General features: G+C 57.5%; 3 protein-coding genes across 5 annotated transcripts; 1 reads left to right on the top strand and 2 right to left on the bottom strand.

Annotated features, from left to right (window-relative positions):
• Window positions 1-1,188: 1,188 nt before the first annotated feature.
• MAN2C1 (mannosidase alpha class 2C member 1) lies at window positions 1,189-15,123 on the top strand. 2 transcript variants are annotated; one of them, XM_055715320.1, is made up of 26 exons: window positions 1,189-1,334; window positions 1,909-2,034; window positions 3,135-3,258; window positions 4,182-4,252; window positions 4,490-4,667; window positions 5,152-5,341; window positions 5,799-5,905; window positions 6,079-6,189; window positions 6,576-6,668; window positions 7,063-7,179; window positions 7,928-8,023; window positions 8,345-8,490; window positions 8,938-9,061; window positions 9,540-9,661; window positions 10,485-10,570; window positions 11,097-11,267; window positions 11,376-11,458; window positions 11,622-11,716; window positions 11,848-11,952; window positions 12,151-12,307; window positions 12,649-12,792; window positions 12,908-13,017; window positions 13,624-13,703; window positions 13,799-13,944; window positions 14,329-14,432; window positions 14,512-15,123. In XM_055715320.1, exons 1-26 carry the CDS (start codon window positions 1,243-1,245, stop codon window positions 14,627-14,629), a joined length of 3,096 nt encoding a protein of 1,031 aa, XP_055571295.1. In that variant the 5' UTR covers window positions 1,189-1,242; the 3' UTR covers window positions 14,630-15,123. The 2 variants fall into 2 exon arrangements, with proteins under 2 accessions (XP_055571295.1, XP_055571297.1); XM_055715322.1 differs by lacking the exon at window positions 7,063-7,179.
• A 233-nt stretch (window positions 15,124-15,356) lies between these two features.
• Window positions 15,357-19,902, bottom strand: NEIL1 (nei like DNA glycosylase 1). 2 transcript variants are annotated; one of them, XM_027802793.2, is made up of 9 exons: window positions 19,410-19,899; window positions 19,177-19,296; window positions 18,933-19,011; window positions 17,702-17,801; window positions 17,433-17,557; window positions 16,893-16,920; window positions 16,277-16,338; window positions 15,906-16,107; window positions 15,357-15,748 (listed from the first exon to the last, which is right to left on the bottom strand). In XM_027802793.2, exons 1-9 carry the CDS (start codon window positions 19,826-19,828, stop codon window positions 15,729-15,731), a joined length of 1,155 nt encoding a protein of 384 aa, XP_027658594.2. In that variant the 5' UTR covers window positions 19,829-19,899; the 3' UTR covers window positions 15,357-15,728. The 2 variants fall into 2 exon arrangements, with proteins under 2 accessions (XP_027658594.2, XP_055571298.1); XM_055715323.1 differs by lacking the exons at window positions 15,357-15,748; window positions 16,893-16,920 and having other exon boundaries at window positions 15,946-16,107; window positions 19,410-19,902.
• Window positions 19,903-20,044: 142 nt separating this feature from the next.
• Window positions 20,045-22,269, bottom strand: COMMD4 (COMM domain containing 4). The gene is made up of 8 exons (XM_055715324.1): window positions 22,033-22,269; window positions 21,881-21,952; window positions 21,641-21,706; window positions 21,341-21,380; window positions 21,110-21,229; window positions 20,834-20,914; window positions 20,551-20,727; window positions 20,045-20,251 (listed from the first exon to the last, which is right to left on the bottom strand). Exons 1-8 carry the CDS (start codon window positions 22,033-22,035, stop codon window positions 20,211-20,213), a joined length of 600 nt encoding a protein of 199 aa, XP_055571299.1. The 5' UTR covers window positions 22,036-22,269; the 3' UTR covers window positions 20,045-20,210.
• Between the last annotated feature and the right edge of the window lie 5,164 nt (window positions 22,270-27,433).

Below are 27,433 nucleotides of genomic sequence, written 5' to 3'. Positions count from 1 at the left end.
CCTGGCTGGGGGAGCCGTGAGCAGGGCTTTGCCGCTGCTTGAACCTCTCCCAGGGATTTACGGTTTATTTTATTTTTTTCTGAGACAGCAGGTCATCTCCTCCCGGCACTTGGGACGCCAGCCCTTTCCAGAGGCAGGGAGCTGGGGAGAGGCTGGGGAGGGGGACGCGTGCCTTGCCAGCCGGGGGAAGCGTGCGGCCTGAGGGGCCACTGCGCGGCAGGCAGAGCCTGAACCTGAACGGGAACCTCCTATGGAGAGAGGGAAAGGGAAGAGCCCAGCGGGGAATACTGACGGTTTGCCAGCAATAAGTTACCCATCTCGTTCCTCCTCCGCTGTCACAGGCAGGAAGGGGCTCTTGCGTGTCCTCTTCCATTGCAAAGGTTCCATGCGTGCTCCCCCTGCTCTCTATACCGCCCCCCCGCCCCCTTTTTTTTTTCCCTGTTGTATGCTCAAGGTGATCTGGAAGTGAAAATCTTGGGTGATTTAGACTTTTGACCAGCTTGGAGGTAACAGCTGCTGCTGCTGCTTGGTGGGTGTCTTGTCCCAGGAGCCTGTGCCTGCATGTCACTGAGCGTGGGGGGCTGGCGCGGACCCCCGGGACACGCCAGGGGAGCACCTCTGCCTGCGGCCGGCACCCCAGCTCTGCGCCCGCCTGTACAAAAGCAGAGGTTTGGGGGTTGGGGTTTTTTTTTCTTTTTCTTCTTTTTATTTGAACTTGCTTTTTGTATTCTGTAACGTGATCCTCGGCCCACAATCCATGTGATTTCTATACAAATGTTGTAAACTTGACTGTAGTGCAGTATTTCCATTAAAATATCAGGGCTACTCGCTGTGTACAGATTCTTCCTTCCCGATCCCGTACCACGGCACTTTGGGGCGGTTCTGAGGGGAAAAGGGGGTCGGGAGGTCGAGAGGAGGCCGCAGAGCCTCGGCCGTGAGAGGCCAGCTGCCTCCGGCTTCCCGCCCGTGCCCCGGCGCGGGCCGCGGGGCGGCGGCGGCGCTTCTCCTCAGAGGGGCGGCGGGCGGTAACGGGCGGCGCTTCGCGCCCCCCGCAGCCAGGAGCGAGCGAGGTCGCTACGGGGCGCAGGCCGGGCCCTGGCACTCGGGGAGGCCGCGGGCGGCCGGCCCCGGCCCGCTGCCGGGACAGGCCCTGGGGACGGGACCCCGGCGGGAGATGGCGGGGGGGGGGGCGGTGTGTGTGGAAGGGGCCGCGCATGCGCAGGGCGGCCCGGCCCGGCCGCCATGGCCGCCATGAAGCACCGGCGCACGGCGCTGGAGCGGGTGGAGAAGTTCCTCTCCGAGACCTACTTCACCGACTGCAACCTGCGGGGCAGGTGGGCGTCTGTCGGGGGGTGTGTGTGTCGGTGTGTGTGTCAGTGTGTCTGTGTGGGGTATATGTGAGGGGGGTGGAGGGGGTGTGTGGGGGGGCTGTGGTGGGGGGTGTGTGGGGTTATGTTGTGTGTGGGGTGTGTGGCTGTGTGGTGGGGGGCGTGGGACGTGTGTGTGCGTGTCTGTGCATGCATGTCTGTGTCTGTCTGTGTGCCCCCCACCTGCACCGCAGGGCTGCGGGGTCTTGAGGGGGCTCAGTGAAAAAGCAGACATACACCCCCACCCCACACACACACCTTGGCCAGCCTGAAGCCCTGCCTTGGGGCGCCACTGGCACGGCCGCCTCTGCCCCCCAGCCCTCCTTGGCAGGGAGGGGGGATGCTGCTGGCAGCCCCACTCCAGCAGGCCCCCTCTGCGGGGCAGATTATTACTCTGTTCAGTTAATACTGTGAGGGTATTAAGTAGTAGCAGAGTGGCACAGCCGTGCTGGGAAAGCAGGGTGCTCCCTGTCCCCAACCCCAGAGAGGTTCCCCGCAATGCTGAGCTTATTAATCGTGTCCTGGCCATCTCTGTCCACAGGCTTTTTGGGGATCGCTGTCCGCCAGTGTCACTCTCCTGCTTCCAGACCCCCCAGCGCATCCCATACTATGAGGCTGTCAGGCAGGAATTCAGACCAGCTAAAGTGGGAGACTCCTTCGGGCCCACGTGAGTACCAGGTTTCAGTGGTGCCATGTCCATGGTGGGACTTGAGCTTGCGTCTTAGATTTGTGTGTGTGAATCCTCACGAGCTCTCACTGGTGAAGAAATGAGATGATAATCCTCTCCCCTGTTGTGTGCTTTGGGTAGAAGGTGTCTGCCCAGAAAGCGTTAGGGAGATTTCATGAGGAAACAGAGAGAGATGTGTGTTTTTCCAAGGACTGAAGAGCGAAGTTCATCGATCTTTACTACTGAGAGCTCATGTTCATAGTCACGGTTGTGACCTTGACGCTTGCTTCTGCATGGGATCTGTATGCTTTGTCAGGGCTGGGAGAAGATTGGGGTTTTTTTCCCAGCAGCTGTCAAAGACATGATGCTACTGTCTGTTTCTCTGGGGTCCCAGAAGAGGCTGGGTTGTGGCCAGCACCACGGGGTTTGTGTGCTGCCTTCTAAGCTTCCTCACCCACTGGGGCTGCCGTGCCTCCTCACTGCCTGGGCAAGAGCCTGCCCTGGGGGTTAGGGCCAATCAGAAGGGTCACAAGTCCAGGCATATTGATAAACTGCCCTGCCCCAGCATGATTCAGTTCCTAGTGTTCCCTGGGTTCACTGTCGTGGGATTGCTGTGGGGCTGGAGGAACAGTTCTCCAGTCCCTGTCAGCTTGAAAGAGCACCTCACCCCACTCCGCTTGGCTTTTAACTTGCTGTCAAATCTCTAACCTTCAACAAGGACCGACAACAGTGGGTGCCACAAGTTAGAAGTTTTGCTTGGTGAAAGAGTGACTGGTTGGGTCAGCTCACAGCGAGGGGAAAGCCCAGTGAATTTACGTGGCACAGAACAAGGCTGGCCTGTGCAGGTGCTGTGTGCTGCTTAAACTGAAGATGTGTCCCAGCCAGTGGTACTGGGAGCCACCTCCAGACTACGCCGTGTCTGGGGGGTTAGGTTAAAGCAGGCCTGAACGGACAGGTAGCATCGTTACGTTTGAATTCCATCACACATGTGTGCTGTCCCTGCTCTGCTGTTTCCACGGAGGCTCTGAGGAAGTGTGGTTTCCCTTGGGAGATGGTCTCGCTGAGGTTGAGGGCTGAAGTTGCTGCCTGCTCTGTTCCAGGTGGGAGACATGCTGGTTTAAGGTGGAGCTGAGCATCCCCCCAGCATGGGCAGGGCGGGAAGTGCACTTCGTCTGGGAGAGTGATGGAGAGGGCATGGTGTGGCGAGATGCCCAGCCTGTCCAGGTAAGGAGCTGTGGGTCAGCAGTGTGCCAGCTGTGCCAGGTGCTCTGCTACGTACAGAGTGGTTCTATCCCTCAGCTCTCTGCAGTGGGGCAGTAGAAGAAACCCCCTCCTGCTTGCTATGTGCTCTTCGGAGGAACGCCTGTGCGTGTTGGGGGGTGTAAAATAACATGTGGACTGACAGGAGAGAGGCAAGAACAGTTGGAGGTCTAGACAGAGTGGTCACAAAGAAAAACAGAAGGGGGATATGTGGTTGTAGAGTTGTTTAGCTTCAAGTGGTAATCTCCAAGGCAATAGGAGAGCTGTCTTTAAATATAGGAAAAACTGCTGTGCAGAGAAGGGCAGTGCTTGTGACGAGTCCGATGCATGGGGTGGGAGAGAGGACTGCTCTCACAGTTTGCATGCTGTGCTGTCAGACTGCAGAGGGTCTGTGGGCTATTTCCAAAGTCTGGCCCAGAAATGCAAGCCTGCTGGTGGTGGGTTTGAGTCTGTTTTCAAGAGTTTGCCCCCTACCAGGAGTTAAAATTCCAGTCTGCAAACCAGTAACAGCTGAAAGTCCCTTGCTTAGGTGTTAGCAAATCTGTCTTGGAAGAAGGATAGGCAAGCATTGGGCCTGAGATGTGAATCTCCACTGCTTCAAGAGCAGTGGGACAGGTTCTTGTCACACATGTCAGCTTTACTCCTGCTTTGGGGTGGTGGAAAGATGTAGGTGACCTTTTGCAGCCCTGCCCTGCTCTGTGGTGGTGCCTGCAGGGTTTGTGTTGTGGAGCAGCACCAGTTTCCATGCTCTTGTGGGAAGCATTGTCCCACGCCACGTGGGACCAGGCTCCTCCATCCATCTGGGCTTTGGAGTGTCTTGTCCTGCCCATCCAGCCCGCTGTTGTGGACCTCTGAAGACATGTTAAATGTGCCATCTTCCCATGCAGGGTTTGACTAAGGAAGGTGAGAAGACCAGCTACGTCCTGACAAGCAGCCTGAAAGAGATGGAACCCCACAGGTGGGTAGTTAGCCTAGCTGGACCCCTGCCCACCGCTGGGGGAGCTTGCCATTGTTTGAAGCCAAGAGGCTGGGGTGAGGCATCCTTGTCTGCATCCTGGTGCTCTGAAAAGTGTCTGGCATTGAGAAGCTCTGTCCTTTGTTCAGGCTGGGTTGGTCATGCCACGGGGAGGAGAATGGACTTTCCTGGCCGATTGCTTGTGACCTGTCCCTGATGGTTTCCTTTTGATTGCCACAGTCTGACACTGTACGTGGAACTGGCCTGCAACGGTCTCTTCGGGGCCGGCAAGGGCAGTATGATCGCCCCTCCAGACCCTGACAGGAGGTTCACTCTGAGCAAGGCTGAGCTTGTCGTCTTCAACAGAGATGTCCATGAACTGCTGGTGGATCTGGAAGTACTGCTGGACATGGCCCAGGTCTGCAAACTTCTTCTCTTCCCTTCTCTCACCCTTTCCACCTCCTTCCACAACTTCATTTTATCTCCTCCTCCCGCCATTCCATGACCTATCTCCTCGCACCAGGAGGCCCTGCAGGAGCAAATGTTTGCTGCTGCTGCTGCTTTAGCACAATTGGTGTTGCCTAGAGTAGGAGAAAACTGAACAGGGAGAAGCCACAGGTGGTTTTTCATCCACTTTCTGCTTCAAGGCAGGATCTGTTGGACCAGATCCCCCTGGGATGGGTGTATGTGTAACCTGGCTTTAGAAGGTACATGAGCAAAGACATGCGGTTATGTCTGTGAAGCAGGGATACAGTGTTTACCTGGCAGTGCTGGCAGTCAGATGTTGGAAGGAGGTAGCAGGTTCTCCCTGAGGCAGGTGGCATCCGAGCTGGTACAGAGAGCTGCTTTACCAGAGGATGTGCTGAGCTCAGTGTCAAGCTGTTAATCCCTCCCAACCCCAGCTCCTCGGGGAGGAAAACCAGAGAAGTTTCCAGGCACTGTACACTGCCAACCAGATGGTCAACGTGTGTGACGTTACGGACCCCTCCACCTTCCCTGCTGCCCGTGATCTGGCTGCAGTGATCTTCAGCCAGAGGAACGGCGAGAGCCAGCACACCATCCATGCAATGGGTCACTGCCACATTGACTCTGGTGAGAGCAGCACAGTGCTCCCTCTCTGCTGACCTGGAGGCAAAGGCGTGCTGCCCCTGGGCTCCAGACACTGGGTACTGTGCCCTGAGGGAAGGGGACCTCTGTGCTGCCATACAGCTGGTCTGTCACCAAAGCAGGGGAGCGTGTGTCCGGCTCTCGCTGTGTCATTTGGAGCTCTGATGGGGCTGGTGATGAGGGATGAATGACAGACTGCTGCCTTCCACCTGTTGGACTTCACCCCTCGATTTTCAGTCCCTGGAGAGGGGTGAAGTCTCAACATGCACCAGGAGAAGCGGGAGCTGGAGGCCCCAGGCTGTGTTGCTGTCAGGCACTTAGCCAGAGGACAGAATTTTGCTCTAGCATTTTCCCCAGCTAACCTGTGAAAGGCAGCACAGCCGCATTCCCAAAGGAGCTTGTGCTGAGTAATAACAGCAGTGGGGCCATGCCTTCCCTGCAGCCTGGCTGTGGCCGTATGAGGAGACCATCCGCAAGTGCGCTCGGAGCTGGGTCACGGTGGTCCATCTGATGGAGTGCAATCCAGAGCTCACCTTCGCCTGCTCCCAGGTGAGTGATCTGCCTCTGGGGGCCTCTTCTGCTCAGGGCATGTGGCTTCTCCAGCATGACTGAAAGCAAGATGGGAGACGGGTACCAGGAGTGTCCTGTGTGGTTGCAAAGAGGAGGGACATCGATGTGGAGCAATGTGGTGGGAGCTGAGGCTGATCTCTCTGCTCTGGCAGGCGCAGCAGTTTGAGTGGGTGCGGAGCTGGTACCCTGGGCTCTACGCACAGATTCAGGACTTTGTGGCGAAGGGGCAGTTCATTCCTGTCGGAGGCACCTGGGTGGAAATGGTGAGAAGCACGGTGAGCCTGGCTCGCCAAACCTTCCCTTCGGCATCCCTCTGGGACCGGTCCTGACACTGAAGGGGGAGAGCAGAGCCTTTGCTGAGCCTGTCTGGTTGGTGATGGTCTCCGGGCCCAGAAAACAGCAGCTGTCTGCAGTGTCTAGCCTAGCAAAAATACCATCCCTATCCCAAATCTTCTCATTCCTTGAGAAAGGAGTTTTGATCTGGACTGGCTGAGCTCTGTTCCTCCGTTCACCCTCTGCTGAGCTCTGTTCACATCCTCCCCATGATGTACCAGGCCAGGATGACGGTGGGTGGGAAGGAAGCGTTCGCAAGAGCTCCCCTTCCCTGGTGCCTGGCTTGCCCCATGGACTCCCTGTGCTTTCTCCCCAGGATGGGAACCTGCCGAGTGGGGAGTCCATGGTGCGGCAGTTCCTCCAGGGACAGCGGTTCTTCCAGGAGCAGTTTGGCCGAATCTGCTCAGAGGTACTTGCTCTTTTCCAGCATACCTTCCTTGCACCCATCTCCTTCCACTCTTGCTGTGCCTATTTCTCTCTGCTTTTTCCTTCCAGAGACAATGTTCAGGTGCCTCACATCGGCCTGCTTTTTGCAGTTAAAACTGTGATGAAAAAATACTTAATCCCCCACGTATCATGGCAGTTAGCACAGCCCCAGGCCTTAGTTACATTGCCTGTAGGTCCCTGGCAGGCCTCTAGAATTGCTCTTTGCCTTCAGCAGCATGTCTTCAGCTCCGTCTGCAAGAAGGGCTCGGAGCCTGACTATCAGTCAAGGAGCCCTGCATGAGCTCAGGCTGTGGTTTGTGGCCAGTGTGACTCACAGTGTGTCTCTCCCCTTCTGCTACTGTCACCTCTGCTCCCAGTTCTGGCTGCCAGACACATTTGGATACTCGGCCCAGCTGCCCCAGCTGATGCGTGGATGTGGGATCAGGCGGTTCCTCACACAGAAGCTCAGCTGGAACCTGGTGAACGCCTTCCCGGTGAGCTGTGCTTCCCTTCTTCCCAGGGAATGGACTTGCGGTTACTGGAGTCTGTCTGCATGGCTGGACCTGTTGGTTCCCCAGGTCAAGCCAGTCCTTCAGCTCAGCTGACACAGGTTCTTGTTCCAGAAGCCACCAGTTTATGGTGGTGACAATGTTCTGTCAGGCTTTAGGGGGAGGAGGGGTATGGTTAGAGATCCCAGCTGGGCCCCTGGCCAGCAGATTCCTTCTGCTTCCGGATAGGCAGCTGTGACTCACATGCAGGTCTAACAAGACAGCAAACCCAGCCTCTCCTCTGCTGTCCCCTGGCTTTGTGGCTTTCCCCGTTCTTGTGTAATTGTCTCCTTGCACTGATCTGTCAGGGCATCCTGCAACCCCATGGAGAGAAAGTGAAGGCCCGGTTTGAATCCTCAGGGCTGTCAGGTGCCTGTCCACTGTGCGCTTCCCTGGTGACAAAGGGCTGGGCTTTGTGTGTTTGACAGGGCTTGCAAGGAAGCTTGGGCTTTTAGTGTACGAATTCTGTGCTGATGTGGTTGAAGTGGGCCCTCCACACTCATTTGTGTGGGATATGAGTTTGGGAGCCTTGAAACACTGAACTAAGGGTGAATTTATCTCTTTCTGGTACCAGTGTAACCAGAGATTTCCTTTTGGGAACTCCTGGGAGCAGTGGGGCTGTGCTTTAGCATTTTGGCACTGTGTGGTACAGGGGGACTGTATGAGACACCATGCTTTCCTTTGGCCCCTCCAGCATCACACCTTTTTCTGGGAAGGCATTGATGGTTCCCGAGTCCTGACCCATTTCCCCCCTGGTGACTCCTATGGGATGCACGGGCGAGTGGAGGAGGTGAGTGAGGTTGCCAGACCTGCATGCGAAGTGCAATGCCAGCCCCTTAGGGCCAGAGCTGAGGCTCCTAGGAGAGGGCACTGCCTGGGAAGGGAGCAGGAATAGCTGGCAGCGTTACTGGACAAAGGCTGTTAGGGTGCCTGGCAGTCAGTTGCCTGCCTCTGAGGTGGGTCCGTGTCTGATTTTGGCAGTTTGGGCTGGGGAAGAGGGGCAGGCAGGACTGGGCTTTGCACCCTAAAGGCTGACCTGGCTTTTTTGCGTGGAGCTGTGGGAGCTGGGGCTGGGCACCAGGGGATTGTAGCTGTCCAGAAATCCCTCTAGATGCTGAAAACAGTGAAGAACAACAAAGACAAAGGACGTGTGAACCACAGCGCTTTCCTCTTTGGCTTTGGAGATGGAGGAGGGGGTCCCACGCAGAAGATGCTGGACAGGATGAAAAGAATGAGTGACACAGACGGGCTGCCAAGGTGAGAGGAGAGCTCCCTTCCTCCCTCCTTGCAGGAGCATTTGTTTTGAGCCAAGCCTGGCCTTCAGCAGTGCCAAAAGAAAAGATGTGTGAAGGGGGGAGCAGAGGGCTGGGAAGAATTGTCAGGGAGACAGTCTCTCCATCACCAAGAGCTGTAAGAACAAGTACACAGGGCAGCCTTGGACTGCTTGTGAGCCCTTGGTAGAGCCGTGGGGTGAGTGGCCAGCACAGTAGTCCCTGCCCGGGGAATGTCCGGATCTCCATGGCAGGCAGCAAGAGTAGTGTGGAGCGGGAGAGGGGTAGGAGGAGGTTGAGGGGAACACTGTGATTGTGTTGGGGTTTCTGAGGCCTTGGTTCTGGGACTGTCACCCTTCTGGTCGGGATGCACCATTAGCCGTATCACAGGCTTTTCCCCTGGCTCATCACTGTTTGTGCGTCTCTCCTGCAGGGTTCAGATCTCCACTCCTGACCGACTCTTTTCCGCCCTGGAGAAGGAGTCATCGCAGCTGTGCACCTGGGTGGGAGAGCTCTTCCTTGAGCTGCACAATGGCACGTACACCACCCAGGCTCAGGTGAGTGTGCACAGCGTGGGGGTAGCGGTCTCCCTCGCCCCCGGGCAAGGTGGCCATTAGCTCTTTTCACTACTGCTCAGGTGGCTCCAGGGCTCGGACAGTGCCCTTTAGGCCTCAACAGTGGGACTCCAAAAGGCAGATCTATTGTCAGATTTTCTTCGAGGGATGAGAAGAAAGCCTGGGACACAGCAGGGCCCCTTGAGTCAACAGCTGCCATATCCTCCGCCTTAGCAGATAGTTGCAGAGCTTGGGTGAAGAAGAAGGGGAGGGAGGTGGGAACAGAGACAGGGAAGGCTGTGTCCTGTGCTGGGAGTTTCAGTTTGGTCTGTGGCAAAAAATAACTCGCTGGTGATGGTGAACTCATGACAAATAACCAATCTTCCTGCACTGGAGCTGGGCTTTTGCTGCTGGTGTGAGAGGTCCACTCCCAGCTACCAATTTCCTAAACTTCTTCCTTCTCTCCTTACTTTGACACCAGATAAAGAAGGGGAATCGGGAGTGTGAGCGAATACTCCATGATGTTGAAGTAATCAGCACCTTGGCTGTGGCACGGGGCGGTGTGTTCCAGTATCCTGCCAGCGAGCTGCAGCGGCTCTGGAGGTGAGGGCATACAGGAGCACTGATGGTAGCAGGGGAAGGTGTGCTGAGGGCTGAGGACTTCGACGTGAGGGCTGGCTGTTCTTGGGGTACCACTCCCCATCCCCTACAGCTCTTTATGCCTCCTGAATTTCAGTAGAAATCCTTGCTTTCAGTGCACCAAAATTAGCCCGGACCAGTTGGACCGCACTGGTGTGGGCATTTATGGGGGAGCTCAGTGGGCTGATGGTGGGAGATGGTCACTTATCTCTCAGCTCCGTTCAGCTGGAGCCAGAAGGGTGACTGACCACAGCCTGTCTTCGTTTGAACTGCCTCTTAGGGGAGTGGGAGAGCGGTGCGTCGTTAGGGCGTAGGGACCTTTGCAGATTCAGTACTGCGGCGCTGTGTGTACACAACCACTTCCATAAACTGATCTGGGCTCCACCTGAAAAGTGTTTCAGTGCTTTACTTGGTTATCCTGTTGGAAGACAGTTCCAGAGCATCACTACTTTTCTGGCTGGAAGCTTCATTTCTGAGCGAAGCTTATTCCTTGCCAGTCTTGACTTGTCTGGGCTTTTGCAACAATATATCCAGTAGCCCTGAGGGATAAAAAAACCAATAGCTCTTACTCCTCATGGTTGTGGTTTACTAAGATGACAGTTGACAAGTCCTAACATAAAAGGATTTCAAGGATGCTGTGGAAAAAAATGCTTTTCTCAGGTGTTTGCTAACAGGGGGATAAGGAACAGTTACTAAGTTTGTCCATCTTGCAAACAGGGTTTGATAAGCCAGAACAAATCCAGTGCTCTCCTCTGCTTCCTCACCTGGTTTCTGTTCTCTGGTTTAGGTTACTGCTGCTCAACCAATTCCATGATGTTTTACCAGGCAGCTGTATCCAGCTCGTGGTGGAGGATGCCTTGCAATACTATGGAGGTGAGCAGGGAGTTTGGCTAGGAGGGCACTTACCCGCCGGAGCACACTGGGTCCTGCCTGGTGAGGCTGCAGAGGTTTCAGTGCCGGTTGCCAGGTGCTATGGGTTGAACCTGTGTTGGCATGTGTCTGTAATAGTGCTAACTGAACAGGGAATTAGCAGGAGAGCCAAGGGATTAAAAAACATCCTGAGTTACTGACAACTCTGCTTGCATGCCAGGATAGACCCCAGCAAAGGTTTGCTCTGGCCTGCCCGCAGGCACATCAGTAGCTTTACGTTATTGTAACGCCACAGTTTTCCAGTTGAGCTGGCATAGCTCATTGTAATCTTGTAATAACCAAGTTAAGAATAATTATAAATTTAACTACTTACTAATAGATAATAATAATTAATATTAATGATAATTAGTAATTGAATCATAGCTTGGAAGTAGCTAAAGTGTGTGTACATTGCACAGGAGTGCCAGAAACTCTCTCATATGTGAGAAACAGCCTGTCCGGGTCCAACTTGGGGCTTTGTGTTGCTCAGAGATCCGCAGGGTTGGCACGCGGCTGCAGGAGGAAGCAGTGCAGTCCTTCTGCAGGGAACTGCTGCAGCCCGAGGCGGGGAGCGCCGAGGGCACCCTTGTGTTGAACACTTTGCCCTGGGAACGGACCGAGGTGATCTCCAGGCCTCAGCCAACCGGAACAGAGACTTTAGGTATGTCTAACTTGGGGGTAACTCATGCTTCAGAATTTCTTACATACTCTGCCTCTCCCTGCCCTGGGGAGGCTTTACCGCCTGGTCAAGTGGCTCTTTGCTTTCCAGCTCTGGTGACGGTCCCCAGCATGGGCTATGCTATAGTGAGGGAGCCATTGCTGTCCCCTTCACCCGTGGCAGTGAGGAAGCAGGTATGCACAACAGCAGTCGGCCTCAGATCTCTGCATCAGAGGTTGACTGGGGAGAAATCTAGGGAATCCAGCACACAGCAAGTCTGCACGCTAGATTTGCAGCTGGGGCACTCAACTCCCGCAGGGGTGGGTCTGTGAAATCTGTTCTGGTACTTTCCTGAAGGAGAATGGCTCCATTGTCATGGAGAATGGGGTGATTACAGCCTGCCTAGACATGATGGGCCATCTGACCTCACTTCAGCTGGTGGGCTCTGCAAGGTATGTCTGTCACCACCTTAGTTACTGGAACCAGGCTCCTCAAACCTCTCTCAGGTCTTCTTTTCACTGTACGCCCTTCTCCACTGCCAGTTCTTCTTACGCTGCTGTTTCTCCATTCTGCTTCATTCCAGAGAGTCAGTCCCAGATGGCTGCTATGCCAACCAGTTTGCACTCTTTGATGATGTTCCCCTGTACTGGGATGCTTGGGACGTGATGGACTATCACTTAGAAACGAGGTAGAGGAGCAGTGCTTGCAGCACTTGGATTTTGACTTTGCTCTGAGGTTCTGGCCTCCCTGTCCTAGTTGTAACAAAAGCTGTAACAGAGCATTCGCTCTGGAGAAGTGAGTGCCTGCTGTGTGGGAGGCTGGATTGGGATTTGGGAACCTGGATCTACCGGGCTGAGACCAGCTCTGCCTTTATCCCTTTCTGCAGGAAGCCAGTGACAACGCTGCTGAAGCCTCTGGAAATTACCCTGGCTGGGGGCCTGCGGGGAAGCGCGAGCTTCTCTCTGCAGATTGGGGAAAGCAGCACCTTAATACAGGAGATCATCCTGGATGCGATGTGCCCCTACCTCCGCTTCCTGACCCAGGTCTGGCCAGCAGCTGCAGCGCAATACAAACATCTGTGCTGTGCAGGCAGGGTCCTGGGGACTGAACCTTGTGTCCAAATTATGGTCCCAGTCCTGTTTCTTTTTCTGAAGCCCCTCACTGCCTGTCTTCTGCCTCAGGGGAAGGCGGCCGGAGGCGTGGGGGACCTGAGGGACAAGGGTGGAAGAGAGACCCACCAGTTCATCTGTGTTCAGACTCTAGCGTGATTTTATTGCACCTGGTCTGGCCAGGGCGTGAGCTGGCTGCTGTGCACTGGGGAAGGATACATGCAGCCTCTGCGCCTCAGTCCCCCATGGTGATGTCCTTCTGCTACTGCATTTAGGTTGAGTGGAAGGAGGCCCACAAGTTCCTGAAGGTGGAGTTCCCCGTGCAGGTCCGGAGCACAAATGCCACCTATGAGATCCAGTTTGGACACCTGCAGCGGCCAACGCACTGGAACACATCCTGGGACTGGGCTCGATTTGAGGTGAGAGGAAGGGTGGTCTGGTGCCGGGGCTGAGCTGCTCCTCCCGTGGCGGGGCTGCTTTTGCTCCCAGGCAGTAGCCCCGTGTGGTGAATATGTCCCTTGGTACCTCCCGCAGGTATGGGCTCACAAGTGGCTGGATCTCTCTGAGCATGGCTTCGGGGTGGCACTGCTGAATGACTGCAAATACGGGGCATCAGCCCACAGGAACATCCTCAGCCTCTCACTGTGAGTTAAGGGTTGGGGTGAGGGTGGAGCTGCAGCTGTCACTTTGCCTTCTCAGGTGTCTCTTGGAAGTCGAGGCAATGCCTGGTCCTAAATGATCATAGTAAATAAGGAAATCAGTCTGGTGTTAGTCCAAGTGGCTGGCTGTTGTCTTGAGAACTTTTGGCTGACTTAATTATAGCTGACTAAGATAATGTAATTCTTATGAGTTATGCTCATAGATAATTCAGGAGATAAGATCCACATTTCCACCAAGTAATTTTTCTGTTACTGGCCAAAACACACCCCAAGAGCGGGGAGGCTTAAGGAGAGGGAAGGAACAGCAATATTATGGATGTGTACAAAGCTAAGAAACCATGCATCATTTCAGTTTGACTCCATCAGCCCCAAGTTTCACAGGAAAACAGCCTTCAGTTATTTTAGTTTCTGGGATTGTCAGGGTCTGTTTGCTGTTGCCAGGAACCAGCAGCATGTTGGTTTCCACCTCGGGGCCCAGCCTCGAGGGAGCTGGGGGAGGCCGTAGTCTTGTCACAGTGCTCCCCTGGCTCTGCACTAGGTGACAGAGGGTGCTGCCGAGACATCAGTCTCACCTACCTCTCGTTGCCTTAGGCTGAGAGCACCCAAGTCCCCCGATGCCACGGCAGACATCACGCATCACCAGTTCACCTACGCCGTGATGCCTCACCTGGGTGAGTGATGGGCAGAGCAGAGCAGGGTGGAGGATGCTGCACTGAGCCTTGGGCTGTGCCTGTGCAGAGGCTGGCCAGAGGTTCTTGTGTTGCAGGTTCCTTCCAGGATGCCGGTGTGATCCAGCGTGCCTACAACTTGAATTTCCCCCTCCACGTGTTCCCAGCCAGCTCTGCCCAGCGCGAGGCCTGGAGCGCCTTTTCAGTCAGCTCACCTGCAGTTGTGCTGGAGACTGTCAAGCAGGCAAGTCCCCAGGGCAGAAGTGGGGAGGGCAGCAGGTTAAGCTGCTCTCGTTAAGCATGGCTTGCTCTTTCCCCCGTGCTGAGTGGTGGGCAGGCTCAGCTGAGCAGGAGCAGTGATCCCTCTGGTCTTGTGTGTCCCGCTGGGTGAGGACGCCCCTCTCTGCCCACCCAGGTGGGCACTCGCACCAGGGATCGCGGTAGCATCCGCACCTGTACCTGGGTACTGCCGCCACAGTCAGCGCTGCCTCTCCACGGGTCAGGAACGTGCGTGCCTGCAGGCAGAGCCGCTCAGCCACCATTGCTTGGGTCGGGCTGTACCCCGAGGCGTAGGATAGGATGTGCCTGTCCCATTTGTCTGAACCCCCATCTGCACTGTCCCCCACAGTCTGAGGACAGACCTGAAGCTGTGGTGGTTCGGCTGTACGAAGCGCATGGCAGCACGGTTATCGCCTGGCTGCAGACCGCCCTGCCCGTTAAGGAGGCGATGCTGTAAGTCCCCGTGGAGGGCTGGGTGCCTGTGGGGATGGAGATCGTTCACTTCAGCTTCACCTGCTGCTTTCTTCCCCAGCTGTGACCTCCTGGAGCAGCCAGTGGGACAGGGCCACCTGCCGCTGGAGCAGCGGGGCATAAGGCTTTCCTTCACACCCTTCCATGTGCTCTCTGTCCTCTTGGTTTTGAGGCAGTGACATCATTCGCCACCCTCGCTGATACACGGCAACCTGGACCAACACCTTGAGCTCAAATCACAGCCTGAGGCTTCCCCAATACCAAGAGCTGTGCAAGGAGGCAGCGGTTCCAGGGAAAGGCAGCGGTTCCAGCGAAAGGCAGTTTCCCCCTCACCTCCCACCCAGCTGTCGGAGAGCAGCACTCAAGAGCACTCATGTTCTTCCGCACAGGAGGACAGCTGCCCCCTGCCTAGGCAGGGCCGCAGGGCCCGAGTGGGTGCCTGGCTAGCTGAAGCAGGGGTGAAGTTGTGGGACAGGCTGGCTGGCCCTGCACAGGCTCTGCTCCAGCTGCAGGGGCTTTGGGAAGCAGCAGCCTTCCACAGTGGCTCCTGTGTCAGCTTCACCCTAGCAACATGTATAGACACACTACAGTCATTCCTTGGTCCCTCTGCTGCCTCTTGCACTGCCCTTGCAGAAGGGAAGCACAAGTAAACAAGAAAATTCTGTGCAAACAAGCTCCAGCCTGTTTTCTTAACTTATTTCCAGATAACTGCACTGGTCTGTCTCCTCCTAGGGGCTCTGTTGTAGCTGCTGCTCTCTTAGTGTCTTCCCCAGCAGGATCTCACTCCTGGGACTGGGGAGGCAAGGATTTTCGGGATAAGGTGGGGGGGAAGCCTGCTCTAGCCCATCTGGGGAACAGCCTGGGCACAGCAGGGTTATCCTTAGTATAAAAAGGTGTGCACGGCGATTCCTACACAAAATACTTTTATTAATAGCCAGCTAAAACCAGTGATCCAGGCAGCAGCCGGGAAGGGAAGAGGGGAAGAAAGAGGGAATCCACTTTCAGGCAGAGGGATGGGGTCAGAGTCCAGCACAATATCTGGTCCGTGGCCCTTATCCCCCTCGAATGCCTGGGGACAGCAGGAGGATGCTGGGTAAGGCAGCCCCATCACCAAGCCCAGCTTCTCGGTCCCACACGAGCAGGCTGCAGTGGTAGCAAGCGGGTGTGAGCACAGGAACAGCCCCGTTTCGCCAGCACTAACCCAGGCCCCCGGCCGGGCCCTCCCTGAGCTTTTGCAGCTGTTAAAATGCCCCTCAGGAGGAAGGCAGCACACGGCACTCACACGGCAGGGGCTGTGCCTGCAAGATGGAGAAATGAGAAGTCGGGGGGTGAGGGGGGGCCTGGTTCTGCCCCGTGAAGCCCTGCTTGCTCCTCTCCTGCCTTTTGGCCCCCCGGAGGGAGCGCACCCACAGCTCCCGCCTGTGCGTTTGAAAGCCGCAGGGACTACCGCCTCACCTCTGCCCCTGCGCGCAGCTGTCCGGCGGCTTCTTCTGGCTTTGACCAGCACCTCGGGCTCGGACAAGGCAGGAGCAGCGGTCGCTTTCCTCCTTCCATGAGCACGTCCCTTCCTCTGCCTGTCAGCTACCTCCTCTTCCTCGGCTGACTTCAGGGGTTTTGCTGCAGTCTTGGGGCGCCGTTTCAAGGCACGTGTGGTGACCTGGGTGGACATCAGAGCCAAAGCTTAGCAGAAGTGTGCTTGGACCGCCAGATGATGAGAAACTCCAGGAGTAGGAGCACCACCATGAATTTGGAAGCAGCCTGAGCAAGGCACAGGGAACAGGAGAGCCTCTAGACCCGGCAGGAGCCACAACCACAAAGCTTCTTACCTTGGGGGTCGGAGTCTCAGGATCTGCCTTTGGTGGAGCGTGCTTCTTGCGGGGCATCTGCCCTGTGTGAGAAGACGTGCCCAGGTTAGGCAGGGTGAGGAGATGGGGCAGAGCGCGCCTGCACCACGAGGGACAGGCTGCAGCACAGTGACCTTTCAGGGTGCTGTCCCACGTGATGTGTGAACTGAGCGCTAAGGAACTGGCACTGGGGTGGAGGAATGGCTGCAGGGGGCCCCTCTCCCCCCATCCCAGATTCCCTCCCCTGCCAAAACAGCTCAGTTTGTGCTTGCAGCCCCAGGGAGAGCACCCCCCCAGGGAGAGCACACCCCACGGCTCCCAGCCTGGCCGGTGAGCAAGGGGATGCAGGTGCAGGCCTGGAAACCATCCTGCAGGTGCAACAGCCATGCCCGGGGAGGTCAGTGTGCTGATAAGAAGCCCTGGGGACAGTGGGCTCTGTCCCCCAGTGCCACGGGCTGTCATGGGCCCATCAGCACCCCAGCAAGAGAGGCTTTGCTCCTGCCTCTGGCCCCATGCTGTGCCGCAAGCGTGGGGCTTCCCAGTCTCCAGCCCTCCCGGAGCAAAGGCAGGTCCCACCGGGAGGAGAGAGGACACTCACCTTTGGGAGCCATGGGGCCAGGCTCTCCCTGCAAGGAAGGTGACACAGCATTGACTGGGGTGCGCTTGTTCTGCAGGCAGCAGCAGCAAAATCTGTGCCCCTTCTCCATCCCGCAGCCAAGACAGTGATGGGAAACAGCCATGTTTCCCTGGGAAGCCAGGGGAGCTGGGCTTGCTCTGCCTGCCCTGTGCCTTGGGGACTCTCTCATCAGCCCCTGCTCCTTCTGCAAGGCCCCGCCATGGCACCTCACCCAGACAGGGGGGCACAGGAGGGAGGAACAGGGCTGCCAGACCACCCAAGTCCCCCATTCCCACAATTAGTCCCTCTGCTCCAGACTGCCTGCCATCCCCTGGCCGGCTGGTCACTGCAGATGGTCCTTGTCACCTCTGCAGCCAGCAGTGACAGCAGTCTGGCAGAGAGGGAGACCCCCAGCAACACAGCGTAGTGCTGGGGGGTCTCAGGAAGCAGAAAATGGCTAGTGTCCCCATGGAGCAGCGGTTGGGAGGCACCCAGCCCCAGGCGGTGACCCTGGACTGCTACCTGGAACCATATGGTCCTGCCGTTGCGGTCACGCAGGGAGCTCATGCCGGGCACCAGGTAACATTGCAGCCAGTTCTTGAAAGCGGCGTAGTTATCAGAGTGATCTGGGTCTAAGAGGTTTTTCTCTAGGAAGGGAGAGAGGGAAAGGACAGAAGTAGAGAGGAAGCAGTGACCATGGTGTCAGAGTGCCCTCCCAAGCCTCCTGCTGCTGGGACAGCAAAGCCCAGGCCTCCCTGCCACCCCCAGCTGTCCCTGTCCCATCACCTTACCTGTGGCGATGACCTCCATGGGCACAGTATGGCACAGCTCCAGGAGATCTGGGTTCTCCCGCATCATCTTCAGCTTCTTGCTCAGCGTCAGGGAACGATTCTGCAGGGGTGGAGAAGGGGAGGGAAGTCACCCGCCAGCCGCCCCAGCCTTGCTGAGGTCTCTCCAACAGCAGCCACATTCCCCATCTCCTCTTGCCCTTCTGAGGACAAGCTGCCACACTCCCCGCCATGTGCCAGCCCTGAGCTCACCCCTGCAGGCTCCAAGCTGTGCATTAGCGTATTCCCCACAGCTACAAAGATGTGAAAGAGGGCTAACATCCAGGAACACCAGCAGTTCGTAAAAACAGCCCTCAGGTTGTGTGCTTTGTTTTCAGGCTTCCTTAAAATAGCCACCTCCTCTCCCCCAAGGCCACGTGATCAGCTGTGGCCTCTACTGCAGCCTTCCCCAGAGATTTTACACCTGCAAGGTGTGTTTCCCTTGCTTCTTCCTCTTCACCCACCCCAAATATAACCAGAGGCTTACTGACGGCAGAAGCCGGGTGCAGCCAAGCACCAGCACAGCATGCAGGCATGTGCCCGGGGAGCTGTCACAGCTCGTCAGCCCGGCCACGTGTGAATGAGAGCCAGACACGTGAGGTTATGGAACTGTGGCACCCCATTTGCCACTCCGCTGGAGGGGCAGATGTGCTTAGACACGGGTGTTTATGGCAAAGGACAGTAACATGCTTGAGGAGAAAGATCCTGTGCCACAAGCATTATAGCTGTGAAGGGGAAATGCCTGCCACTGGGTTGAGAAAGACCCAGAGCAGCAAATACCTCCTGACAGCAGTGTGGGCACAGGCTGTGTGAGCTGTGCAAGGGCCTCGTGACGGTGTTCTGCCTCATCAGAACGATGAACCAAACACGAACTGAAACTGGCCCCGAACCCTGGGCTGGAACAAGCCCAGAACAGCAGCCGTGAACCAGAGCTTTATGCTCAGCTAAGCCCAAAGCAGAGCCGGAGCAGGGCAGCCAGCTGAGGCCAGACCACCTCTACCACTGCTGAGCCCAAACCTGAATCAGGGATGCTTCTCAGCTCAGTCTGGCTCCCTGCACTGAAGACAAGAGGCTCCCAGTACCCCAGGGAGCTGCTGAGATGTCCTGCAGGGCCACAGGCAAATGAATGCCTGTAGGGCATCTATCTGGAAACCTGACCCTTTCTGAGCACGTAAAAGCAGCAGGTGCTCCCTACCTTCTTCCTCCTTGCCTGCTCCTGATCCTTCAGGGCCTCCAGCACAGTCCGAGCCTTTTCAAAGGGAGGGATCTTCAACCTGAGACAATCCATCTGTTACACGTAAGCCTGAACTCTTGGTTCTGGCACTTGCCTGCGTCTACCAGGCAAGGAGGCCCAGCTGGTTCAGCCGAGTTGCTGCCGAGCTCTGACAAACTCCTGGAGCCCAAACCTCCATGGCAGGTCAGCAGGTGCTCAACCTTACCTGTACAGGATCTCAGCGCGGAGGTAATTCCCAATTCCATTGAAAAACTTCTGGTTTAAGAGTGCCTCGCAGATGGGCTTGTCAAAAGCTTTGTCGTCCAGGTTCTTCAGCACGTTCTCCCTGCAACAGAGCACGGGGCATCAGGAAGGCTCCCCTGGGCATGGCTGTTGTGCGGTACGAGCAGCCACCACAGCGGGGCCTTCCCTCGGCCGTGGGAAGGGGAGGACGCTCACCTGAAGGCCTGATACTCGGAGAGGACGCAGGGCCCGCGGCCCAGCTGCCAGGCGTCACCCAGGCGCCAGGAACCGAAGCGGCGGGCGTCGACGAAGCAGAGGGCGCGCGGGGGGCTCTCCTGGGTGAGGAAGCGGAGGTGGGCATGGCGGGGGAGCTGGGCGGCGGGGCACAGCCGGAACGACCCCGACATACCGAAGCGGAAGACGAGATCCTGGGTGGCGGCGGGGCCCAGCGGGGCCAGCGTCAGCCGCAGCTCCTTGCCCCGGGAGGTGGCCGAGATGCGGTAGGCCTCGCTGCGGAAGGGCACCTCCGGGCCCCTGCCCACCGCCGAGCGCTCCACGCCGCCCGAGAACACCACCCCGCCGCACGCTTCATTGATGTAGCGCCCGGCCAGGTGCAGCTCCGGGCACTCGGGCATCCCCGGCAGCAGCCCCGCCGCCTCGGCCCGGTCCGGCCCCACACCGGGCCCGCCGCCCCGCCCCGCCCCCGCCTCCCATTGGCTGCGCCGCGAGCGGGGCATGCCGGGAGCTGTAGTCCCACCGCGTCGCCCAGGCAACGGCCCCGCCGCGGCCTGCAAGGCCCAAGGCGCCGCCGCGGGGACACACAGGCGGGAGGCGGCTTGGCTTTGTCACCGTCACCTTTATTGAGGCTGCCCCGGGCGGCCCCGGGGGTCTAAAGTACGCGGGCAGGGAACGCTGCCCCCGGCCTCCCCCTCCCCAGCCCGGCGGTGCCAAGGCCCAGCTGGGAGCACCAAGTCCGGCCTCGCGATCGATCCAGCGTCGGTGCTCCTTTTCAGCTCCTCAGAGAAGGGTGTTCATCAGGGCCTGCGCCTGTTTCAGCTCTGAGGAGAGAGGAGCAAGGTGGCGGGGGAGCTGCCAGCACCACAGCATCTCTCCTTGGCCCCGGCACCACCCCCTGGTCCCAGCATCCTCTAGCATCCTCCCCTGGTCCAAGCATCCCCTCAGCATCTCCCCCTGATCCCAGAATCCCCACAGCATCCCCCCAGCATCTCCCCCTGGTCCAAGCATCCCCCCAGCACCAACATCCCGCCCCCCCCCCCCGGGCACCAAAATCCCCCCAGCATCCCCCCCAGCCCCCCAGGGCCAGGGGTCCCTGCTGCCACCCCTCCTCTGGTCTCACCTGCCAGCAGCACCCGGAACTTGTCAGCCGAGAGGGCCATGGGGATGGCCACTGTCTTCCCATGCTCCCTGTCCCGCACGTTGAAGATCAGGTGCACAAGGGGCTCGTTGACCTCCCGCAGCTCGCTGGAGCTGAGAGTGTAATCCACCCGCCAGCGCACCGAGCCCAGTTGGCTCACTAGGGTGGGTGGGTGGCCAGTGTCAGAACCCTGGCACCCCTGGGCAGGGTGACTGACCCCAACCCCCAAACCCCATGTCCCAGCAAGACTCAACGCTGCACTCACATCTCAGGCTACAGGCCCTGAGGCTGTCCTGTAGGGAGCTCTGCTTCTCCTCGTAGGACCGGCACAGCCCGCTGGCATGCTCTGCTCAGGGAGGAGAGACAAGACAAGAAACCCCCTGCTCACACCTGGCTGAACCCCAGTAAAGCACTCAGAGGAGCTCCTAGGGATAGATGGCACAGAGGGGAGATAGATGGCACACAGTGGCTCTGGGCGTGAAGCCGCAGTGCCAGAAGCTGCCAGCTCAGCCCTAGCACGTCCCCCCTGAGGGTCCCCCACCTTTGGGCAGCCCCAGCTGCTGCAGCTCACTTGACAGGGACTCGCTGTCCACATTGTGCTTGGCGGCACTGGAGAGGATGAAGCTGAGGACGGCGATGGTTGCCTTCACATCCCCCGACTCTGCAGGCAGGACAGAAGGTCAGCTCCACCGCCTCGGCATATGGGGCCCCTGCCACATTGCTGCCCGTCACCAGCATGCAGCTCCCTGGGGGGTGAGTCAGCACCACTCACCCAACTTGGCATCCGAGGTCAGCTTCAGAATCTTCTCGTACTGTGGGAGGGCAGAGCGTCAGCATCAGGTACCACATGGCCACATAATGCCCTCCCCACCCACATCAGCGCTGACCACTCTCACCTCTGTGTTAACAATAATAATAGTTAATATTATTACTACTGGTACTGGCTGGCAGCGTTCTCAACACCGAGGCCTGGCTTAAGACTACAAAAATCAGTACTATTGCTAATTATGCATTTATAGTGTTGCAACGCTTTGTCTCCATCCCGGCCCCCCCACGGGGGGGTCGCACTCACCTCGATGGCCTCCCCCAGCAGGTCCCGCAGCACCTGGGCGCAGATCAGCTTCAGCTTCACTGAGGACTGCGGGGGCAGAAACAGAAGTGACCACCGTGCCCAGGTAGGGGAGGGGGACACGGGGAAGGGAGTGGGACACGGGGAAGGGAGGGGGACACGGGGAAGGGAGGGGGACACGGGGAAGGGAGGGGGACACGGGGAAGGGAGGGGGACACGGGGAAGGGAGGGGCGGCACTTAACGATTTTGGCCAGGGTGCTGATCTCGGCCAGGACCCAGTCCGGGCAGTCCAGGTCCCCGCAGAAGCGGAACCGCTGCGGGGGGAAGGCACAGTCAGAGCCCGTCGCAGCCCCGCCGCGCCCCCCCGCGCCGGCCCCGCCGGCCCCCTCCCCACCATGTCGCCGCCGGTCCCAGGTACCGCTGCAGATACCCGCCTCCGCGACCCGGAACAGCTACCGGGCGGCCGCCCCGCCTCTCCCCGCCCCCGCGGCGCGGCCCCGCCCCGGTGCTGCCCCGGAGCGGTGCTGCGCGCCCCCGAGGGAGCTGCAGCGGGCAGCGCTGCTCCGCCGGGGGTCGCGGCAGGGCCGGGGGGCCGAGGGCCGCAGCACGGCGACGACCGCTGGCCCGGGGAGGTGCCGCTGCGCCCCGCCCCTCGCCCTACAGCCCCGCCCTTCGCCCTACAGCTCCGCCCTCGCTCTACAGCTCCGCCCTCGCTTTACAGCCCCGCCCTTCGCCCTACAGCTCCGCCCTCGCTCTACAGCCCCGCCCCTTCCTCTCTAGCCCCGCGCCCCGCCCACCGCGGCTCCGCCCCCGGCTCCGCCCGCCCCGCGTCGCTCCGGGGCTTCCCCGGGCACCAGCACCCGTGGGCGGGACGATGCTGGGCTGAGGGTCCGTCGGGCAGAGCTGGGACACCCGGCAGCGGGAACAAGCGGGACACTGTGGGGTTCAAGGGCATCAGGCAAGGACTCAGCAGCTGCCACAGGCCCAGCAGAGCCCTGGTTGTTCACACTGGTGGCCTCCAACTGCTGTTGGAGTATTATTTTTTCTTCCCCTGCTTTGCTTTTCCCCCGCTGACTCAGCCCATTTGCTGGGATTCCCCCTTTTTTGGCACGCTTGCTTTCATCACTGCAGGTCGGCTCATTCCTGCCTGCGCCTTCGGGTAAGTGTCACTTCTAGAAAACCAGCATTTAAAGAGATTTCTGTAGAATAGGTTCCTCTTTTCCTCCTAAGTGCAGCAGAACTAGTCTGGTTAGGCTGGTCAGGCTCTGGGTTATGCTTATTACCCTTCACTCACCTGCTGGGGGTAGGTGACATCCAAGAGAGGAGGTGTCAGTTCTGGGGAAGTTCTCACCCCTTGCTTTGTGCAGCCAGCCCTACAGCTGTGAGCTGACAAGCAGCACCAGCACCTGCTCCGTGCCTTTGGGCATCCCTCTGATTTTCTCAAAGTTTGGGGAATGCAGCAGGTTTTTCCCCCTGAGGAACGTGCTTGTGGGTCACTTCCAGGTAGAAGCTGGCAAGGGAGGGTGGGAATTGCGGAGCACTACGTGGATTCCTTGTCTTGCAGAGTACAAGGGAGGGCTGGCTTTAGCTCCTCTTCCTCTTGGAAAGGGAGAGGGGAGCTCAGCACGTCCCTGCCAGCAACACGCAGGCTCCCTGCTCCCGCAGGACCGCCCCATACAGCCTGCAAGCAAGGACAAGAGCCCCAAGGGCAGGATGAGGTCAGCTCTGCCCCTCACTGCAGAGAGGCTCTTCCTTGCCTGCCTTGGAGATCCTTGGGACTGGATGATCCTTGATTATAGAATAAAAAAAAGCAACTGACATTTCCTTCTGAAGTGAGTATCTTCATGTACAGCCTGCTTTCTGCCTCCATACACTGGGGAAAAACATGCAGCAAGAAGGGAAAACACACCTAAGTTTGGTTTTTTTGGGGGGAAACACTTTAGCTTGTAATTAAGTAGGCAGCAATGAGAGCTCTGATCACAGGGTGCTTTGCATTTTGGGATGAAGGAAAGTACCCCACACAGAGCAGGAAGGGCTTCTTAGCCAGGGAGCAGCCCAGCACTTGATTTCCCCCAAAGCAACCCCACCAGGGGTGTATTTCCTTGGCCTTTTAAACTCCCTAGCACTAGAGAGTGGTTAGTCAAGTGCTGGAGAAGATGAAGCTCAGCTTATTATAGTAAGCTAAAAGCAAAAGAAAGTAAATAGACATACAAGCTGCTCTGAGGGAAAGCACAGCATGGTGATGGCAGGGAATCTCAGGCTGGCTGAGAGGGAGCTCCATTGAGTGCTGCCTGTGTCAAGATTTTATAGCCTTGCAGTTATATAGCCTTTTTGTATGGATAACTTTGATAAGCAAGTCTTTTTCATCAATTTAGACAACATAAAGGTGTTATACCACTGGATGCGTGCTCCCCCTTAGCCAACAGGTTTTATCTTTCAAGTTTTGTTCCCTTTGAGACCGAGGTGTGAGTAAGGCCCTGCTATCACATGCACAGTAGGGATCCAGGGCCTCAGAAAGGAGAAATGGACCTAGCCTACACCTGGTCCTGCTTCAGCAGCAGTTTTTCCTCTTCAGCACACTTTTTTTTTCCCTCTCCAAACAGCAGCCTGAACCTTGCAAGCCCAGGGCAGGGGTGCCCACCACCACCTACACCACAGAAGCAAAGTCCATTCACAGCTGGGTTTGAAATTCTATAAACAGTTTAATGAAGTTCAACATACAAAAGTGATTTCTTTATACAGCTGAACATGCATCCTTCTCAGGGAGTGTTTGGCAGCTGCCACCCAATGAGCAGGGATAGCTTCTCAGCAGCTCTCCCCCACTACCCCTCTTCAGGCTCCCCCCCACCTCCCTGCCTCATTAGCTACATCTTCTCTCAGCAGACAGAGTGATTGTGCCAGTGTGTATGAACATCCTCAGGGTCCTGTGGATGAGAGGGGAAAAAGTTGCTGTGCCTGCCTCCAGCAAGGGCAGGGGTGAAGTCTCCTTCCCTCCAGGGGTTTCTCCAACCCCTGCCATGGCCATCACTAGGCACAAGAGGGACGTGACTTGCAGCAACAGCAGCTGTGCTTCAAGGCTCCAGGTCCAAGGTATAGATTCTAATTCAAGGGACTGTAGAGGCCACTTACCTGTTCAGAGGATGCCCAGAACACTTGGTTATCCATTTCCAGGGTCTGGGTCCCCACTTCAGGGTCTCTTCTGTCCCAGAGGACAGACACATCTGTCCAGCCAAGCCTCTTGGTCCCCAGACACTAGGGAGGAGAGCACAGAGGCTGCAGCCAAGCCTGGCCCCACATCAGTCCCTCTGCTCCCTGCTCACCTCACACAGGCACCAGGGCTGCTTTGCCCCGGCTTGTTTCTGTCCACCCCAGGCAGACATCACCCTTACCAGAAGCGAGACGATGGCAGCAGTAATGATACAGAGACTACACACAACCACGATGACCACACCATAGTCTGGAAAGCCTGTTTCTGGCAACCGGGGCTCCAGGGTGTCCTCTGGAGGAGAGGACAGCAGTTAGTACAGCCTGCAGGACATGGGGACTTTCCATGAGGTGGCAGCCACCCACTCTCCTTCAGTACACAGGAGGCAATATATAAAATGCCAATAACTCATTTGACACCCTCCATGCCCCTTCCAGATAACCCTTCCCTCCTGTCCTATGCCGGCATGCAGCAAATGGTCCATGTCCAGCGCCCCAGGCTGTGCAGAGGGCACAGTTGTTACTAGAATTGTACTTTCAGATCAGCCATTGCCAGTGGGTCACCTCACCAGGCAAGGCATCTCACACTCCCTTTGCACAATGGGTCTGCTCTGCTCACACTGTGAGCACAGAGCTACAAGCTGGTGAAGCTTGTACACCTGTACCCCAAGGGAAGCTTACCTCCCACAGCAAGAGAGTATGGGTCCACCTGGAAGGCTGAACCAGCCAAAGTCTTGTTTGGCCCAACTGAGAGCACAAGTGCCTCCAAAACTTCCAGGCTGGTCGGAGCAGGGTGCTGGAAGACCACATCCCCATGGCAGATCAAGGAGCCAGGCCTGCGGACAGGGTTGGGAAGAGCTCCAGCAGCTGCCAGTCCCACCAGTGACCCTGCAGCCCCCAGGCTGGGCTGTGGCCACATGGCACAGCCAGACTCCCAGCTGGTTTTGCTCAGAGGGGCCCCAGGAGGATGTCTCTCCATTCAGGGAGGCACTGGTTTTGCATCTGCTCTTTGGGATGGAAGGGACATCCCTGGGGGTCTGGCAGGTCACCCCTGAGAGTGGGCAAATGCTTGACCACAGCTGCCTGCTGCAAACCCTTCTGTCAGGCGATACACCTGACAGCCATAACCTGGGGGTTGGTGTCTGCAGGGAGACCTCCCCTCCCTCCCCAGGTCTGTACATGCCTGCCCCAGCAAACCCTCTTCTCTCACTCACAGGAATCCTCTTATCACCACTTGCAGCAGGCTCCTGTGGTCCCTCAGGGCTCTCGCCACCTGGAAGAGAGGTTTTGCTCAGCTCCCCACCAGCCTTCAGGGGTGTTTCACCCAGCCAGACCACCCCTTCCACAGCCATTAGTGGCTGTCCCAGCTCCCTTCAGCAGGGACACAGGGCAGCTGCTGTCCTGCAGCACCCTCTGGGTCCCTGGATGCATTGTGGTGGCCTGAACTATTGAAGCACCATCAGCAGAAAGAAAACATCTTGCCACTAAAGCCTTGGTACCTGTCTTCAGCAGGTACTGGCCACTGAAGGTCTGGTTTGGACAACCCCAAAGTAGCCCCTGTTCTCCCAGAAGCCCCCAGCCTCCTTTCCCAGTACCCTGGGAGGACCCTGACCCCCTCCCACTAGCCATGCCTACCACATCAGCAAGGTCTCTGGTGAGCTCCTGGTGCTCTATAGCAAGCGGGTTCAGAAGGTCCTCACTGAAGTGTCTGTTGGTGATGAGGAAGGAGAGCGGGTAAACCTGCAGGTGAAGCCTGGCTCCTGAAGAGACAAGACACAAGTGCCAGGTGAGCAGAGCCAGCAGCAAGCCCTACCACACACAGGGACTGTCCTTACCCTCCACTGAGAGAGTGGTCAGGTCCACAGAGCAGGTTGCAAGAGCTGTCAAGGCTTGCAGAACCCCTGCAACATCAGCATGGACAATCGTGTCGAGGTAGAGGTCTCCAGTGATCTCCAGGTCCCCACTGAGGTTTCTAAGGGGAGAGGAGGGCTCTAAGCAAGGCAGGGCCAAACTCTTGCCAGTCTTCTTCCAGCAGCTCTGACTACTTGGCTCAGTTACAGTATTTGCTGCCAGCTGCACATCACCCTCCCAGGTTGCTAGTGCAGCACAACTCATCCTCTGCATCTCTGCAGCACAGCTAATTCGCTGCAGAATGCACAAGGAGTAGTGAAGGTAATTTAATGAAGCGCTTTGGAGAGGGGTAGTGGTGTCCCATACCTGAGCTGTGTGATGGAGAAGTTCCTCACATGGTAGAGGGCACTGAGAGACCGAGTCACCTAGATGGAGAGGACAGCTCATACCCCACCTCTGCTTCGGTGCACGCTACCCCACCCTGCAGGCAGCGCAGCAGCCAGCTTATGCTCATTTTCCCAGCATCATCCTTCGGAAGATGCCACCAAGGCTCACCGTACCTCACTTACCAGCCTCTCCAGGGAGGCTGTCCTGTTCCTTGCAAGCTGGAAGACAGTGAAAGAGATGGACAGCTTCTCCGAGTCCAGGTTCTCCAGGCTGAAGCCTGAAAGTTCAGAAGACAGTTATGCTCACACCTGCTCCTCCACCTGCCCTAGGTGGTCAGCCCTGAGCTCACCCTC

Source organism: Falco cherrug, chromosome 7, assembly GCF_023634085.1.
Source record: "Falco cherrug isolate bFalChe1 chromosome 7, bFalChe1.pri, whole genome shotgun sequence".
Classification (NCBI taxonomy): Eukaryota; Metazoa; Chordata; class Aves; order Falconiformes; family Falconidae; genus Falco; species Falco cherrug.
This window is presented reverse-complemented; position numbering and strand designations above follow the sequence as displayed.

Coding starts and splice junctions, on each gene's coding strand:
- MAN2C1 (XM_055715320.1), top strand. CDS start 1,243: ATGGCCGCCATGAAGCACCGGCGCACGGCGCTGGAGCGGGTGGAGAAG. Junction 8,024..8,344: donor TGCACGGGCGAGTGGAGGAG/GTGAGTGAGGTT, acceptor AAATCCCTCTAG/ATGCTGAAAACAGTGAAGAA. Junction 11,268..11,375: donor AACCGGAACAGAGACTTTAG/GTATGTCTAACT, acceptor TTTGCTTTCCAG/CTCTGGTGACGGTCCCCAGC.
- NEIL1 (XM_027802793.2), bottom strand. CDS start 19,828: ATGCCCGAGTGCCCGGAGCTGCACCTGGCCGGGCGCTACATCAATGAA. Junction 19,297..19,409: donor TCCGAGTATCAGGCCTTCAG/GTGAGCGTCCTC, acceptor GCTCTGTTGCAG/GGAGAACGTGCTGAAGAACC. Junction 17,802..18,932: donor AGCAGGCAAGGAGGAAGAAG/GTAGGGAGCACC, acceptor CCACCCCTGCAG/AATCGTTCCCTGACGCTGAG.
- COMMD4 (XM_055715324.1), bottom strand. Junction 20,915..21,109: donor GCAGCTGGGGCTGCCCAAAG/GTGGGGGACCCT, acceptor CTCCCTGAGCAG/AGCATGCCAGCGGGCTGTGC. Junction 20,728..20,833: donor CAGGGCCTGTAGCCTGAGAT/GTGAGTGCAGCG, acceptor CACCCACCCTAG/TGAGCCAACTGGGCTCGGTG.